We start from the raw sequence: 16,788 nt of genomic DNA, 5'->3' as shown, positions 1-16,788 counted from the left end.
GTCCATAGGAGGGAAAAAAATGGAGTTTGGTGAATCTATAGCAGTGTATGACACATAGGTGTTCCACTTTGTTTTGTTTTATTTTTTTCCATATTTTTCTGCCTTAAAAACCTAACACAAACTTCAAGTTTGGGTCTAATTCTTTTTCTCTCTCTTTTCCCACACTTTGCCACCCAGGGTCTCAGTGTAAACTTGGCATCTCAACTTGCCTTTAGTTCAATCAGTGGCTGTGCTCTTCCTAGTTTAACCTATGTGTCATCTGTAGAGAGTCCTGCATCACACATTGACACTTCCAGTGTCCTGATCATGAGGAAAGGCTCCTGTCCATAGAATTACTCATCAACTTACTCATGACAAACAAAACAGATACAAGGTTTGTCTTCTTGCAGATTTTTGTCCAAGGTTTCCAAGGGAATCCTACAGGGCAGCTGAGTCCTACATGATTGATGGGGTCCGCTTCTTTTTAATACTTTCTTTCCTGTCATGGACTTTCCAGAGGGCTTGGGCTTCTGACATGTATTGCTTAAAAAAATTTTTTTTAAATGTTTTATTTATTTTTGAGAGACAGAGAGACAGGGTACAAGTGGGGGAGGGGCAGAGAGAGAGGGAGACACAGAATCCAAAGCAGGCTCCAGGCTCTGAGCTGTCAGCACAGAGCCCAATGCAGGGCTCAAACCCATGAACTGCGAGATCATGACCTAAGCCAAAGTCGGACGCTTAACCAACTGAGCCACCCAGGCACCCCTGACATGTATTGCTTTTTAAACAAAGCCTTGGGGTCAAATTCCAATTTGATCCCGGCCTTCTGTTTCTTTCGTTCCTGTGCAATCTGACCAACCACACAGATAAGACCTCAGATGACTTCTAAGTCACTTAAACCATCATCTGAATTTGTAAGCTTTATAGCTGTAGGATAGAAACACCATGGTATTTGGAAGAATATTTTAACTAAGCTCTGGGGAAAATAACTTTGAAAGAAACAGAAGGGGGAGGGTGCTACAGGCCCAGCATGGTTGGTCAGAGGTGCTTCTAGACAGAGTCTTTGGAGGATCATTGGAACAGGATGAAGCAGCAATGACCAGAGATGTTCATGACTGTGCCAGTGAGGGGTTTAAACATTGAAACCCCTTTCCCAATAGGTCAAGGGAACCTTCAGTGGCAGTTGAATCTGATATCTCTCATGGTTAGTTGTTAGTTCAGCCCACTCAAAATTTCAGTCTGGGTCAAGTTGACCCTTGAGCCATGCAGGTTTAGTGGCATCAACCCCCCCACACAGTTGAAAATATGCATATAACTTTTGACTCCCCTCATACTTAACTACTAATAGCTTACTATACCAATGATATAAACAGTTGGTTAACACATATTTTGTATGTCATATGTATTATATACTATATCTTTACAATAAAGAACACTAGAGAAAGAAAATGTTATTAATAAAATCATAAGGAAGAGAAAATACATTTACAATATTGCATTGTATTTATTGAAAAACATCCATGTGTAAGTAGACCTGTGTAGTTCAAACCCACGTTATTCAAGGGCCAACTGTATTCCCTCCCTACACACCCAGAGGCTTGGAGTAGTAATACTGTGCTGTGTGTATGTGTCAGGTGGAGAGGGAGGGCAGGTGTGCTACTGGGAAGCCTTTGGTCTATTCTTTTAAACATTTTCTCCTTTTTCTCTGAGCCTGGTTCCCTGAGGCTGGTGCAGAGGAATGAAGTGAGGGAGGACACATTATCAGGTTATTCTCTCCTTCCTGATGCTCATTTCTGCCATTCCAGCAAATTGTGCAGATGTGGTGTGGCAAGGTGGAGGCTCCAACAGGACCAAGTCCATGGCAGTTCTGCTAGGCATTGCTCATGGGCAAGATCTGCGTGGGTCTTCCAGAGAGCTCTTCCTGTGAAGCCTTCCACTGCATTCCCCTGATCTGGGGCCTCTCTGCCTCATGCTGATGGATACTGCATTAAGACTACAGCACCGAAAGTCATCTTCTCTCTGTACCCTCAACTCTAGGAACTGCAGGATTGGGCAGGATCTGCCTTCCATGCATCTAGGGAATGAGCAACTCCAGGGGGGTCTTGCCCTCATCCTTAGCAGTGTCATTTCTCCATCCCTCTGCCCAGTGTCCTTTTTCTTTTTGGCTCAGTGGATACACAACAGGGGTTACAAGTTGTCAGTTTTTTTCTTCTGGAGGAGACCCCCAGCAACGGCCTTGAATCTTCTCTCTCTGATTTGATGAGGGGAACCAAGCATCCTTCTTTCCCTTCTCAACCATCACACACACTGATTCTCCCTAAAGGCATCCTCTGCCAAAATCAGCCCTTACCCTTTTATAGATCAAGGGGCTAACTGTCAATTCCACATGGCCTTTAAGGGAGTGGCTGAATCCAAAATAGAAGTCTTTTGAAGGTAGAGCATGAGATACTGAGCACCTTTTTTTCTCAGCTGTGGGTTCTAGTTGTCAGTTCTGGGAAAGAGAGAAAAAGCCCACTCAGCACAATGCTGCTACATAGGATTTCTCAAAAAATGTGCATATCAAAGATGCCTATGGTGGCAGATTTTAAAGAGTATTGATGGACATATGCGTGTCTTTGTAAGGGTCTTATGTAAGAGTGCATTAGCTCTTGATTAAAAATTCCTCTTTGTGGAGCCTGGGTGGCTCAGTCAGTTGAGCATTTGACTCTTGATTCTGGCTCAGATCATGATCCCAGTGTTATGGGATTGAGCCCCATGTCAGTCTCTGTGCTCAGCATGCATCCCACTTAAGATTCTCCCTCTCTCTCCCTCTGCCCTTCTCCCCCACTTGCATATGCACACTCTCTCTCACTCTTTCTAAAATAAAGAAAAAGAAAAAGAAAAAAAAATCCCCTTGTCTTAATTTTCTGGTAACCCTAACCCTAGCTCTGTGGAAGTACAACTGACTCCTGTTTTGTATTATTTTTTAATTTTAGGTTTAAGATGCTAAATGATGAAAATTCCAGCCACCTCCTGTACTTTAACTGTGCTCTCAGGTGGTTTGCTCTAAGAATGGATGTCCTCATGAACATTGTCACCTTCATCGTGGCCTTGTTGGTGACTCTGAGCTTCTCCTCAATTAGTGCTTCATCCAAAGGCTTGTCTTTGTCTTACATCATCCAGGTAACACCTCGTATAAAGTTAGGTTTGGCCTGGAGGCTCTGGCATAGGGTATTACTAGGGAGGATGGATGTAAGAGAAGATCCAACTCAAATGGGTGCAACAAACAGAGAGAGCTTACTGGTTCACATCACTAAAAGGCATGACAGTTGTGTGGGCTTCAGGAATAGTTGGATCATAGCCCCTGGCTTTGTCCTTGTTCTGTGATGACTTCCTTCATGGTTGTACAATGGTGACTGGCATTCTCTGAGAGCTGCAACAGGAAGGAAGGAGGAAGAAAGCTTTTTGTACCCTAGTCACGGAGCAAAAGCCCTGAGCTTTATTCTTACTGGATTAGTTTAGGCATCCCGGAACAAATTAGTGCCTGGATAGAATTGGGATGATTGGCTTAGGTCAAGGGATGGAGTCACACACCATCCTATCCCCAAGTCACAGAACTGTCCCATAAAAGAGATCAGGAAAAGGATGCTGGAGAGGCAGCCATGATGTCTATGACAAATAATACTGACTTCTCTTTTTGTTTGCTTTGGTATTTTTCTTTTGAAGAAAATAACAGTAATAGGAAAATAATAGTAATACAGAATAATAATAATAATAATAATCAGGAAATACATGCCATTTGGGGTACTATTGTAAGTCATGTATGTGAATTAATTCATTTATTCCCACAACAATTGGTGAGATAGTTTCTGCCATAGTCCTCACCTTATACATGATAAAACTTGGGCTTAGAGAGATTTGTCCAACATCACACACTTGTCATGTGTTAGAGGTAGGGTTTGAACCTAGGTCATCTGGGTCTGATACCTATCTGAGTGTGAATCTTGAGTGTGTGTGTGTGCATGTGTGTGTATGTGTTGGCCTAAGGATAAAGTGTCCAGCTACATCTGGTTGGGAGAAAGATGAGGACTGGTAAACAGATGGGTCTATAGACAGACTACTGATCAGTATTTCTGTGGCTCCTTCTCACACCTGGAGCCTGTCTGAGTTCTGCTAGATAGAAATCTCTGTAAGCCCTGACAACACATTCTGCCTCCTTTCTATTAAAAGGCTCTTCTTCCCCTTTCCATCTTCCATAAATCTGTGACTTCTTCGTTCAGTGCTATCCCTTCCCAACCCTCTTGCCCTTAAAGTTCTATTCCTTTTTTAAAATCTCTCTGATATCATTTTAATGGCATTTTAGGAAGGGGGAAGAACAAAAATATATTCTCAGATCTTTATCTTAAGTGGGAAAAAATGAATTTTTCTTGGGTAGCCAGTTTCCCTCATTGATGGATGTTTTTATTTGTTGTTGCCTAGTAAGATATAAAGCAGATGATATTGAATAGATTCCCTTACTTGGTCCAAGTGAAACAGCTTTCCTCAACTGAGGGCATGCTTTTGGGGGATATCATCAGCTTTCCGTGAGATTGTTTTCAAATATTCCTGTAAGACTGGAGAATTTGCACACACTAGATCTAAGGGTACACTTCTCTAGCTGACTTTGGGGTTTTGCTGAACATTAGCCCCCTTTGGAGAACACAGAATCCGAATGACAGAGCTTCCATTGAGAACAGAGGAGACTCCCTAGATGGATGAGAAATTGGTGTAAAGTCCCACAGAGCAGAAAGTGAATGTAAATTGACATCACATAACATCATGGAGGAGAATGAGCACTTACTGGGCCAGCACTGTGCTGCGGGGGAGTTCTTAACTTCTGGAGGACTTCCCAGGGACTTAAAGGGATGATAACCTTGAATTTAATAAAATGCACATAAGCCCTTTTTAAGGGCAAGGTTCATTCATTCATTCACCAGATAGCCACTGAGAATCTACTGTGAGCCAGGAATTCTGCTAGGTGCTGTGGATTCAGCAGCAAACAATCTGGACAGGTCTTGTTCTCATAGAGTTTATGGGATAAAAAGAGATATAACATGGGATGGAATAAATAAGTGCACAAGCAAATAAGTGAGAAGGTTTCAGAAATTGTTTGTTATGAAGATAATAAAACAGGGTAATGTGACTGTCAATGGGGAAGCAACATGAGATTCTATAGTCAGAGGAGAACTCTGCTAGGAGGTGACTTCCAAGCTGGTCCATGAATGACAAAGAACCAGCCAAATAAGATGGAAGGGAGGATGCTTCAGGCTGAGAGGCCAGAGCAAGGCTTGGGGTAGGTAGGAGCTGGGTGCATTTGAGGCATTCAGAAGGTCATGTAGCTTGAGCAGAGTAGAAAATAAGGTCTGAGGTGTTGGCGGGGAGAGACTATGTAAGGCTTTGTCAGCCATGGAATATAAGGTTGCTTTTATATAAGGGCTGGATGATCCTCTTTGTGAGAGGCTGTGCTATATGTTATAGGATGTTAGCCTCCATGATCTCTAACTAGGAAATCCCAGTAGAACCTCCCTCCTCTAAGGTTGTGACAACCACAAGTTTCTTTAGACATTGCTAAATGTCTCCTGAAGGGCATAATCACCCAGGTCAAGAGCCACTGCTCTAAGAGAAATAGAAAGCCAGTGGTGTGTGTTAAGCAGGCAGGCAACAAGGGAGCCATGCAAAGGGTGTGGACCTACACCACTGCCCCCTGCCATTTACCTGCTTGGGCCACACTGCCTCCTTGTTAAGGTCACTTGCTGCTACTCAGAGCTATCCAAATCCTGAGTTAGCCTGGCGGACTTCTTTTTATAAATGCCTCTGCTCACACAGTTCCTTAACTGCCCTAACAGAGGCAAACCTCTCCCCCCCACCTCCATTCCGACCATTCTTTCACATCCTGTTTTATTGGCATCTTACCTTTTCTTGAAATGACATGTGTCTTATCCTGCCAGCCTGCTAGAACATAAGCCATGTGACTGTAGGGGTTTTGTCCATCACATTCAGCCCTGGAAAACCAGCCCTTCTGTGACAGGGCCTGGCCCACAGTCACTGCTCACCCAGTGAAAGAAGACCTGGTCCTGCCTTGAGCCCACAAGCCCACCTTGTGACTGAAGCAGGTGCTGTTGGTGCACCAACCCTCCAGGGCAGCCTTGGCCTCCTGCTGTTACGGGAAGGTGCCCAGTCCAAGCCCAGGGCAGCCTGCAAGTGTGGGGAATTCCCTAAGCCAGAAGTGGCCCCAAAAATTGTTGAAGGGCATCAGTGGGGATGTAGCCCAGCTTCCTCAGGACAACTCAAGTGTGTTCCATGCAGTGTCCCAGAGCTTCCAGTAGGATCAAATTTTGGGTATTTACAAGTGAACCTCTCATGACTTACTTTCTGTTCTGTATGTCACTTCTCCCAGCTCCCACTGGTACTTTTGCGGTCCACCTCCTGGATTAATTTCCTAGGGCTGCTGTAACCAGTCACCATAAGCTAGTGGCTTAAAATCAGAGAAATTTATTCTCTTACAGTTTTGGAGGTCAGAAGTCCCAAATCAAGGTGTAGGCAGGACCTTGTTCCCTCTGCATGCTCTAGGGGACACGCCATTCCTTGTCTCTTCCAGCTTCTGGTGGCTGCTGGCATTCTTTGGCATTTCTTGTATTGTAGCAGCATCACTCCAACTTTTGCCTCTGTCTTCACATCTTCTTCTCTTTTGTGTCTTCTCTTCCTCTGTCTCTTATAAGGATACTTGTCATTGGATTTAAGGTCCATCCAGGTAATACAGGATGATCTCAAGATCCTTACTTACACCTAAAGGTCTTTTTCTTTCAAATGAGGTAACATTCACAGGTCTCAGGGATTTGGATGCATACATTATCTTTTTGGGGGAGCTCCATTCAACCTGCTTACACTCAAATTTCAGGGTTGGCTTCTGGGGGATTCTGGCCTAAGATAGGTGACCTTAGCAAGCCACATTCCCCACTCTGAGCCTAGATATTCTCATGTCTGAAGCAAACAGATGGGCTAAATGATTTCCTTCTACCCATGATGGTCTGTGACAATGGGATTTCAGTGGCTGCTTGGCTGCCTGTTGGGTAAATCAGGGAGGGCATGGAAGTGCAGGACCATGCCACATGGCAGCAAGGGGTGGATACCCAGCAGCTCTGTGGCCCTGGGAGATTCCAGCTTAGACCAAGAGTGATCAAGTGGTACTGTGGTGGGATGGTTCATGCCATCTGGAGTGTCAGGGAAAATGTCATTACCCATTTGGTTCCGAATGCAGAGGAATATTTAAAGGCAAAACACTGCAGTGTCTTTACTTCTGGGCACTTGGCTGGGAATGCAGGCATATTTTTGTGTGGCTCTGAGTGAGGCTGGTGAGGGGTAATTCACAAGGGCTGCCCCTGAGGGTGGGGCAGCAGAACCCAAGGGAGGAAAGGGATCTAACTCAGCTTTTGCTTCTCTACAATAGCTAAGCGGACTACTCCAAGTATGTGTGCGAACAGGGACAGAGACCCAGGCCAAATTCACCCCCGTGGAGCTGCTCAGGGAGTATATTTTGGTAAGAAATTAGTGCATGCCAGAGGAAGGGCTAGTTAACTCTGGCGGAATTTATGCAGGCATTGATTTTTTGACATGTGAAAGGGGTCTTTTTAAAAACTGAAATTTGTTGGGGTGCCTGGGTGGTTCAGTCGGTTAGGTGGTAGACTGTTGATTTTGGCTCAAGTCATGAACTCACAGTTGTGAGACTGAGACTTGCATTGGGCTTCAAGCTGAATGTGGAGCATGCTTGGGGTTCTCTCTCTCCCTCCCTGTGCCCCTCGTTGTGTCATGCACACACATGCTTTCTCTAATAAAAACAAACAAGCAAACAAACAAACAAATAAAATAAAAACTGAAAATGAACCACAACCCTCTTCTTAAAGCCCATATTTACCATACAGTCTAAAGTACTTTAAGTTGAGGAAGAGATTCTTTTTTTAAAAAAAAATTTTCTCAAAGGCAGTTTCTGCATACAAAAATAGAAATCAGTGGCTAACTTTAGTTTCTAAAGATTACTATTTGATTGACTAAAATTGTAAATTGAAAAAAAACAATGGCCGAACTCTTCTTTAAAAGCTTTTATGTTCAACTTACAAATCCTGCTATTCTTTGAAAAGTCTAGACAAGTCAAGCAATCACTTTTAAGGGCCTTTGAATAGCATTTGGCCTCATTTACAAACTTAATTAAACTCTTTAAAACATTAAACTGCATTTTAAAATTTAGCACATTCCATTTCCTTCTTAAGTATCTCGATTATCTGATTTAACAAACAAACCTTCCAGAGGTTATATAAATCTAATAAATTGCACTTATAAATATAGTAAGCTTTAAATTTGCATAACCATCCCAATGCTGTGGATGAACAGTAAGCTTTTAACTTAAAATCATGTCTAAATAAATTATTCAATTATACATTTTAAATTAGAATCACAGGCCCTTATGTTACTAATATTATACTTGAAACACAAAATATGCAGATTCCTTCAACTGAAAATACTGTTACAATTTTGCTTCTCTTAAATATTCTCGTTATTAATTCTAGATCTCCCGGGGGTTACAAATATTCACTGTGTAGGAATACAGATATTTTATCAGTTAATTGTAGTTGCTTATCACAGATTTGGACTCGCCAGCCACCCCCAGGGCACATGGGGGCCTTACTTCTCATGGCTCACAGGGACTTCAAAACTTTAGAGGAGGTGGTGTTCTAACACAGCCAAGTTGAATAGAGCAACTTGGCTTAGACTTTGCATTTCTTAGACACTTGCAGATATTGAAATTGTATCTGACTGAACTCTGCAAATCTCAAGATTTGGTCTGGATTTGCCACACAGCTTCAAGGTCACAATGCTGACGCCCAGGCCCACATGGCCCCGTATGAGCTGTCCCTTATAGTTGTCCATCTCTCTATTCACTAAGCTCCAGACACCTAACTTTACTTTCTATTCCTCAAAGTGCCCAAGCTTGTTCTGGCCCCAGGGCCTTTGCACTAGCTGTCTACTCTGCCTGGAAGGTTCTGAACTCAAACTTTCTTATATCAGCATTCTACGTCTCAGCTTGAATCGCACATCCTCATAGATGCCTTCTTAAACCCTTAAGTTACTTTTACTCTGCCTACCCCTTTCACTACACACATTGTCTTCATTTTTATTTTTTTTAATGTTTTATGTTTATGTTATTTTATGATTTATTGTCTTTATTTCTGATTTTGTTTCTTATTTATTATCTGACTTCCCCATTGGAATGTGACTTCTTTAGTGGGTTTCTTGATCTAGCACACCACCACGAACACTAGTACCTAGAATTGTGGGAATGCGTGAATTAATTAAATGAATGGAAAAGTGAATGATTGTTAACCTGTCATTGGTTATTCTGTTTTCCAGACCTGTGTTCCTGAATGCGCTCACCCCCTCAAAGTGGAGACTTGTCCCCGTGACTGGCCCAGGCATGGGGAGATAACATTCAGAGACTATCAGATGAGATACAGAGACAACACTCCCCTTGTTCTTGATGGGCTGAACTTGAGTATTCAAAGCGGGCAGACAGTTGGGATTGTTGGAAGAACAGGTTCTGGTGAGGACAGGGTTGTCTTCTTTGCATTTCCACCGGGGATGCTGGTTGAGCCACACCAGAGGGCTGTGTGTATGTGTGGTGGGTTGGCTGTTTTTTTCTCCCTCTAATCTCTTTACTGTAAATTGGGATTTCAGGTTGAATGGGTGTGTGGAGTTGGAAACAAACACACACCAGTTTTTGAATTAATTAAATGAGAATCATTCTGGTGAAACGAGGCCCAGAGGATGAGTCGTGTGTTAACAGCCCCTGCAGGAACGGGCAGGTTAACCATGTCAGGGCAGCTGATTGCCTCCACAGAGTGAGGCCTTTCTGTCTGCACAGTCATCTGCACTGAGCCATTTAACTGCATTACAAATTCCCCTGATTAGATACTTGGATATGATAGAAGTACAAACTGATGTTTGATTTGCTGTTCTTGCTTTTATTATTCCCAGGAAAGTCATCCTTGGGAATGGCCTTGTTTCGTCTGGTGGAGCCAGCTGGCGGTACGATTTTCATTGATGAGGTGGATATCTGCACTATAGGTTTGGAAGACCTCAGAACCAAGCTGACTGTGATCCCCCAGGATCCTGTCCTGTTTGTAGGTACAGTAAGGTAGCTGTTTTTGATCATCGTCCATTCCTATTTTTTAGGTAGTAAAATCAGACCAGCCAGGAACTTTGTGAAGTGCCCACAGTGGGCCTAAAGGAAGCAGCCATCCTGAGGTGCTCAGAAGCACTTCTAGTACCTGTTCCTGCTGAAGCCTTAGGAAGAACCAAGGACTAGAGCCCTGAACATTGTCTGTATTTTATGTGCCACATCACAAATAAGCAAGATGCTTACACATAGGGTGAGCATATAGCCCAGTTGGCCCTGGAGAGCCCTGGTTTATGCCTGTGTCTCAGCATCCTATAAGGTTTAACACTGGCCACCCTCAAAAGTACCCAGTTAGCGAAATAAAATAAGTGGTTACCCTATGTATGTAGCATTCCATAGGGAAGTGCACCAATTTATTCCCATTGAAGAATGAACAGAAGTTGTTCAAGTACAAGAACAGTAGGGTTGCAACTTCCATGGGGCTCAAGATCTGATGTCAAGGGATAAGGAGAAAACCATTTTCTCATTTAGTCCAGGGCAATGGTTCCTCCTCCAATGAGAAGGACATTTCTCATATTAAGTGCCATTTAGAATTATAAGAAAAATGCATTCCATGTCTTGAGATACCAGACCTATATGGGGCACCCTGGGTGAAGTCCTGGGAGCCACAGCTGTACCTCTTGCTTCTGAAGGCAAAGTGAATCCCCCCACCACACCCTCTCTGCCTATAATTTGCATAGGGTCAAAGGTCTTCTGCTGTCCATGGCCACTGTAAGGACCAAATGTGTCTTCCTGGGTGCCTTGTTCAGTGCTGTCTCTCCTGCCTTGGTAGTCTCTGCCCCATCACAGAGCTGTGGGGCTTTGCTCACTTGGCCTGAGATTGGTAATTTTATGGGCCATTGTCCTGGGCTAAGCACTGCTTTTGGGGCCATGAAAGTCATCACACGCACCACCCCTTGCTCTCTCCCACATGCTGCAGAAAACATACTCCCCCATCCTGTCCTCCTGAGAAATCTGGCTCCCTGCTCTTTCCTTTATTGCAGGTACAACTTGGATCCATTTGAGAGTCACTCAGATGAGATGCTCTGGCAGGTTCTGGAGAGGACATTCATGAGAGACACAGTAGGTCTCTGGGGTTGACCAGGATGAGTCCGTTTCCCAGCACCAGGGCCCAGATTTGGATTTGACAAGACCCGGGCCATCATTTGGTCCGGCTTATTTGCTGATGTCACATGTGTCAGGAGAATGTGATCTTTTTTTACTCTTTGTTAAAAGCAACAATAGATAATATTTTTAGGCCTCTGAAATGATCTGGACAAGAGCTCTGCATGTATGATCTCACCTCACCTGGTCCTGTCTTGACTGCAGCCTTCTGAGTTTGGAACTCCTATCCTGATTTTTAGAGGTGTAGCAATTAAGACTCAGGGAAGAAACATGTGAAGCTAGTAAGTGGCAGAATGGAGACTTGAACCCAAATGCATCTGACTCTAGAGCAGATGGGGCATCCTGTTGCTCTGCCAATAGCCTCCTTTGCTTATGGGTACATATAAGGCACAGGAAGGTGAGAGGGGGTATGGCAGGCTCGAGGAATGGCCAGTATGGCCAGTTTCTGTGAGACAGGGTCCTGTCCTAGAAGAGCTGTGGGTGAGTATGGCCACCTCGGCAGCATGGAGGGGATTTTCTCCCCCAAGACTTGGTACCAAGGTGAGCATGTCCCAATATCACTGTGACTGGATAAATCAGATGCTGTTGTACCTTTCCTTGATGACTAGAAAACTCCCATCCCATGTGTATTTTGTCCACAGAAATAGGAACCCTGGAAGCCATTTACACTTCATTTGTGTTTCTCTGGACCCACATGTGTACCATTTGTCCTATTTTCATGAGGTGTCTACAGGGTTCTATGAATCATACTGTGATTTTAAATTATTGATGTCCGCCTACTCCCTGGTCCTTCCCTGGTGCCTGTTTGCAATGTTGAAATGATTGTTGTTTTGTACTTTCTCTTCCTCAGTAAAATAAAGCCAGCTGATGAATGCATGAGTGGGGCAATCAATAGAGATGATGCAGGACAATTTTATAGATCATCAGCATAAATGTGGCATTTTCTGTGTTTTATAGATAATGAAACTCCCAGAAAAATTACAGGCAGAAGTCACAGAAAATGGAGAAAACTTCTCAGTAGGGGAACGTCAGCTGCTTTGTATGGCCCGAGCACTTCTCCGTAATTCAAAAGTAAGGAAACAGCACGGAAAAATGGATTGGTCAGATTTTGGATATTTCCCGCAGCGCCACTCAATCCAGGAGGTAGAGCTATGCGTTTGTCTTTCAGCAAAGAGAGAACAATTGAGCCATTTAAAAACCGATCAGTTTCTTTTAAGACAAAGTTGTAAGGGGTAAAAATTGAAAAATAACAGTCATTTACAGCAAGAGCACCTGCCTCCTCTGGGCCTCCCCCTGGGAAGACTTGCTTAGGTATTCTCTTTGTCTCCTAAGTGCTCTGAGTATGAGAAATCTTTCTCTTGACTTTTTTTTTTTTTTTTGCCTTGTCCCTGAACAATTCTGAAGCCTGATAAACAATGCCCAGGATGCTAAAGAAGGCCTTCAGAATGCTAAGATATGAGAATTGTAATGTTTATATTCATTTTTCTTAGTGACTTAGTCATCCTTGGTTACTGATTTCAAGGAAGGGATTGCTGTTGCTTTAGAAATCCCATTCTCTGAACCCTGACCAAAGTGTAACCTAGCCTGTGTGTTGTGTAGACATGCTAATGGTAGGAGAGGGAGCTGGCACCATGATGCATTCCGTGCTGACTGAGGCACTATACGCTGCTAAGTACTTTGTGGGTTATCTTTGCATTTCATGCTCATAAGAAAGTATAACCTCCCTTTATAGAGGAGGGCACAGAACCTTTGAGGGCAGGGGTCAAGTAATTTAGTCAAGGTGAAGCAGAGGCGAGCTTAAGCCCTCTTATTTCCAAACCAGTATGGTGGTAGGCAGAATAATGCTCTCCCCCTCCAAAGATGTCTGAGTCCTGATAGCTGGAACAGGAGAATATACCACCATACCTACGGAAAAGGGGCTTTGCAGATGTGATTATGTCAAGGATTTTGAGATGGGGAGATTATCCTGGATTACCTGTGTGGGCCTAGTGTAATCATGCAAGTCTGTATAAGAGGGAGGCAGGAGAGTCAGAAATAGGAGAAGCAATGTGACAATGGGAGTAGGTATTAGAGCAATACCAGGAAGGAGGCACAAGCCAAGGAACACAGGCAGCCCCGAACAGCTGCAACAGGCAAGGGAACAGTTTCTCCCTCGAGCTGGCAAAAGGGATACAGCCCTGGCAATACCTTGACTTTAGGACTTCTGGCTTCCAGAACAGCAAAGGCAATAAATTTTTGTTGTTTTAAGCCTCTGAGTTTGTGCTGATTTGTTAATAGCAGTGATGGCAAACTAGTACGATCACTGTTATTATAGCTCACACTGACTCTGGTTAGCACAGTAGAGAAAGCCTCCTACCACTTTGCAAGATTAGAATAAACCACTTAGAAAACAGAAATAAAGAACATACCACCTTATTCTTCCAGCCAGTCCCTCAGAAGGAGATGGAGGTGGTGTGAACTTTTATTTTGCTGTTGTTGTTCTGATCTTTTGAGACGGGCCCTTAGCTCATGACTTTTCAGCCCTTCTCCTCCTCCTTCTTCTTCCTCTTCTTCTTCTTCTCCTTCTTCTTTTGTAATAAATAGAGCTAAGATTGTGAGTTTCCCTCAGGTGCAGCTTTGGTCTAGTATGGCTTTTACCATGTGCCTTCCTCAACAGATCATTCTCCTTGATGAAGCCACCGCCTCCATGGACTCCAAGACTGACAGCCTTGTTCAGAGCACCATCAAAGATGCCTTCAAAGGCTGTACGGTATTGACCATCGCCCACCGCCTCAACACAGTTCTCAACTGTGACCTCGTCCTGGTCATGGAAAATGGGAAGGTGCAGAAAGTTGTTGGCATCCCCTCCACAGAGGCTTCAACGGTTTGGGCTCTAGGTGAGTGGCTATTTTCTGCCAATTTCAGCTCTTTTTCTCTGACTTTCAGGTGGTCGAGTTTGACAAGCCTGAAGTCCTTGCCGAGAAGCCAGATTCTGCATTTGCAATGTTACTAGCAGCAGAAAACAAAGTCCGATTGTAAAGGTCTCACATCAGCTGATTTTAAAGGAGGAGGAGGATGCTTCAGATGAGTTGGATGAGCCTGCAAGAGGAGGGCCAGCTATCTCTGCAGGCATCATAATCCGTCCCACCCCTGACACACAGGCTGAGCTGGGGCGGAGGGTGGTTTCCTGCCTTACCCAACCCATGCCTCCCAACCTCACTGGTTGGCTTGGAGCTGGTTCTGGGTGGTAAACAGAGGCAGAAGAAGCTAATGGATTAAAAAACTGCCCCCACCTCCTAAAACTCCAAGGTGCCCATCAATGAATGTGTCCCCATCAATACCACCTCAGTGCCGGAGAATGGAAACTTTCAGTGTAAGTGTAACTTTCAGTTAAATCTAATCAAACAGAATGGGAAAATGCCTAAAGATGGAATTTGTAAAAGGTTTCCTGCCTTCTCATCAAAAAGGAAAAGTGCAGAGTTTTCTCCCCATTGAACTCCTCTTCACATCTATTTTGTGTGTGTGATAAGCAGTAACTACAAGGTCTGTAGCATGCAAGATTGATTACATTGTTTGGTGAAAAAAAATTTTTTTTAAATCATATTATATGTTCTATTTGATCTATTAGAATAACAAGGGAAACAAAAGGTTGGAGTTTCTCTGTAAATGACATTTTTATATCTTCTATATTGGTCATTAAAATGCAATAGGAGATTAAACTACCCTGAAATGTTGCCTTGTAATTATTATACTGAAGATCTTCCATTTTCTGTACTGTTTCCTCTCACAGACCCTCTTTGCTTTCTCCATTGACTCAGTGATAAAGCCTCATGGCATCTCCCAAATAAAAGGCTTGCTTTCCAACCTCAGGTTTGCTATGTCAGAGGCAGGAAAGATATGTTCCCAGTAGCCCAGGAGACTGAGTACTGTTAATTCACAGCAAGACTGAAAGGAAAAAAAAAAAGAAATTCCAAAGGGCTCTTCTTTGCCAAGGGCACACTCACAGTCTGTTTCTCTTCCCTTAGGACTGAAGGCCCCAATGATGTTTTGGTGAGGTTTTCTGGACTCACCTCCCAACTCCTAGGCTGAACTCTAAATGTGGCACAGGGCAGCAGTGGCCAGCAAAGTTCCTATTTGACATCTCCCAATTGCCTCCCCTTCTTAGTCTTGGTCACATACCTTTCCCCATCTTTACAAACATGGAAGAAGGCAGTGCCTGGCATATATGAGCACTCAAGAATGAGTGGCATGACTGGGGCGCCTGGGTGGCTCAGTTGGTTAAGCGTCCGACTTCAGCTCAGGTCACGATCTCACGGTCCGTGAATTCAAGCCCCACGTCGGGCTCTGGGCTGATGGCTCAGAGCCTGGAGCCTGCTTCCGATTCTGTGTCTCCCTCTCTCTCTCTGCCCCTCCCCCGTTCATGCTCTGTCTCTCTCTGTCTCAAAAATAAATAAACGTTAAAAAAAATTTTTTTAAAAAAAGAATGAGTGGCATGAGTACATGAAGTTAATTACTTAGCTACAAAAAGGAGGAACAGAGATTGTATTTGAACCCTAGCCAGGCTGACCCCAGGGGCACTGTTCCTAACCCCCCTGCAAGAGGGACCTATAACAGGGACAGTGATGATTTTCAGCATTACACACAGGGGAGACTGACTCTTGGAAAAATGGCTGTTGTTTGCATGTGTAATGACATGGAATAGTCTTAGTGAGCACCCCCACCACCACCACCCACACCTTACTGTTACCGAACTGTCACCAGGGAAAGACTATGTTGAATAATAGTTACCAACATTTAGCCAGTAGTCCTCAAAACACAGGCTTAGTTACTGAATCCTTGCTGTATCCCTGTGGGGTACATACTAGTGTTATATTACTGATGAGGAAACTGAGGCTCTGAGAGAGTAGAATGACCAACTCAACCCAGGCAGGCTGACTCTAAAATGTGGGTTCTTCAGTTCTACATAATACTGTTGGAAACCTGAGGTTCTCCAGGTGAGAAGGAACCCAGTATTTAGTGTTGTAAAACCTCAGCATTGGTCAGCATAGACTCAGTTATGTTGTGTAACAAAGAGCCCCAGATCTCAGTGGTTTATTTCCTATTCATTTACATACCCATCATGTGTCAGCTGTGTCTTTGCTTTTTATCCTCTTTACTCTGTGGCCCAGGCTGGTAGAGCAGTCTCTGCCTAGCACCTACTTCTGCTGGTAGAGGGCAGAGAGACATGACAATCAGAAGTGACACATGCCACTTCACCCATGTTCCATAAACAAATCACATGGCCACTTCTGAGTTCAGTGGTAAGGAGGGTATATAGTCTGCCTGCAAGGAGGGGCACGATAAGCACATGGGGAACTTGTCCCTGCAGGAAGTTGTATAATCTATCTCTTGGGAGAGGTAGCAGATATTCTGAATAACACTATAACCTACCACAGCCTGAGTATGGGTCTTGGTTTTGCTCCTAAGTGGCTATGTGATCT

The 16,788-nt window shown here is 43.9% G+C and overlaps 1 protein-coding gene across 10 annotated transcripts in view; it reads left to right on the top strand.

Moving 5' to 3' along the window:
• The window catches only part of LOC102959837 (ATP-binding cassette sub-family C member 12), a 95,535-nt gene extending 80,506 nt beyond the window's left edge, over positions 1 to 15,029 (top strand). For 7 of the 10 annotated variants that reach the window (XM_042969684.1, XM_042969686.1, XM_042969685.1 and 4 more), the window contains 8 exons: positions 2,955 to 3,141; positions 7,445 to 7,534; positions 9,400 to 9,589; positions 10,024 to 10,183; positions 11,209 to 11,287; positions 12,287 to 12,472; positions 13,986 to 14,150; positions 14,255 to 15,029. In XM_042969684.1, the coding sequence (XP_042825618.1) occupies positions 2,955 to 3,141; positions 7,445 to 7,534; positions 9,400 to 9,589; positions 10,024 to 10,183; positions 11,209 to 11,287; positions 12,287 to 12,472; positions 13,986 to 14,150; positions 14,255 to 14,347 (1,150 nt within the window). In that variant the 3' untranslated portion in view covers positions 14,348 to 15,029. Of the gene's footprint in view, positions 1 to 2,954; positions 3,142 to 7,444; positions 7,535 to 9,399; positions 9,590 to 10,023; positions 10,184 to 11,208; positions 11,288 to 12,286; positions 12,473 to 13,985; positions 14,151 to 14,254 lie in introns of those variants that run through there. The other 3 variants (XM_007096702.2, XM_042969681.1, XM_042969687.1) reach the window with 2 other exon arrangements.
• The last annotated feature ends 1,759 nt before the right edge of the window (positions 15,030 to 16,788 follow it).

This window comes from Panthera tigris, chromosome E2 (genome assembly GCF_018350195.1).
Source record: "Panthera tigris isolate Pti1 chromosome E2, P.tigris_Pti1_mat1.1, whole genome shotgun sequence".
NCBI classification, from domain to species: domain Eukaryota; kingdom Metazoa; phylum Chordata; class Mammalia; order Carnivora; family Felidae; genus Panthera; species Panthera tigris.
Note: the sequence above shows the minus strand (reverse complement) of the source record. Positions and strands in the feature narration are given on the sequence as shown.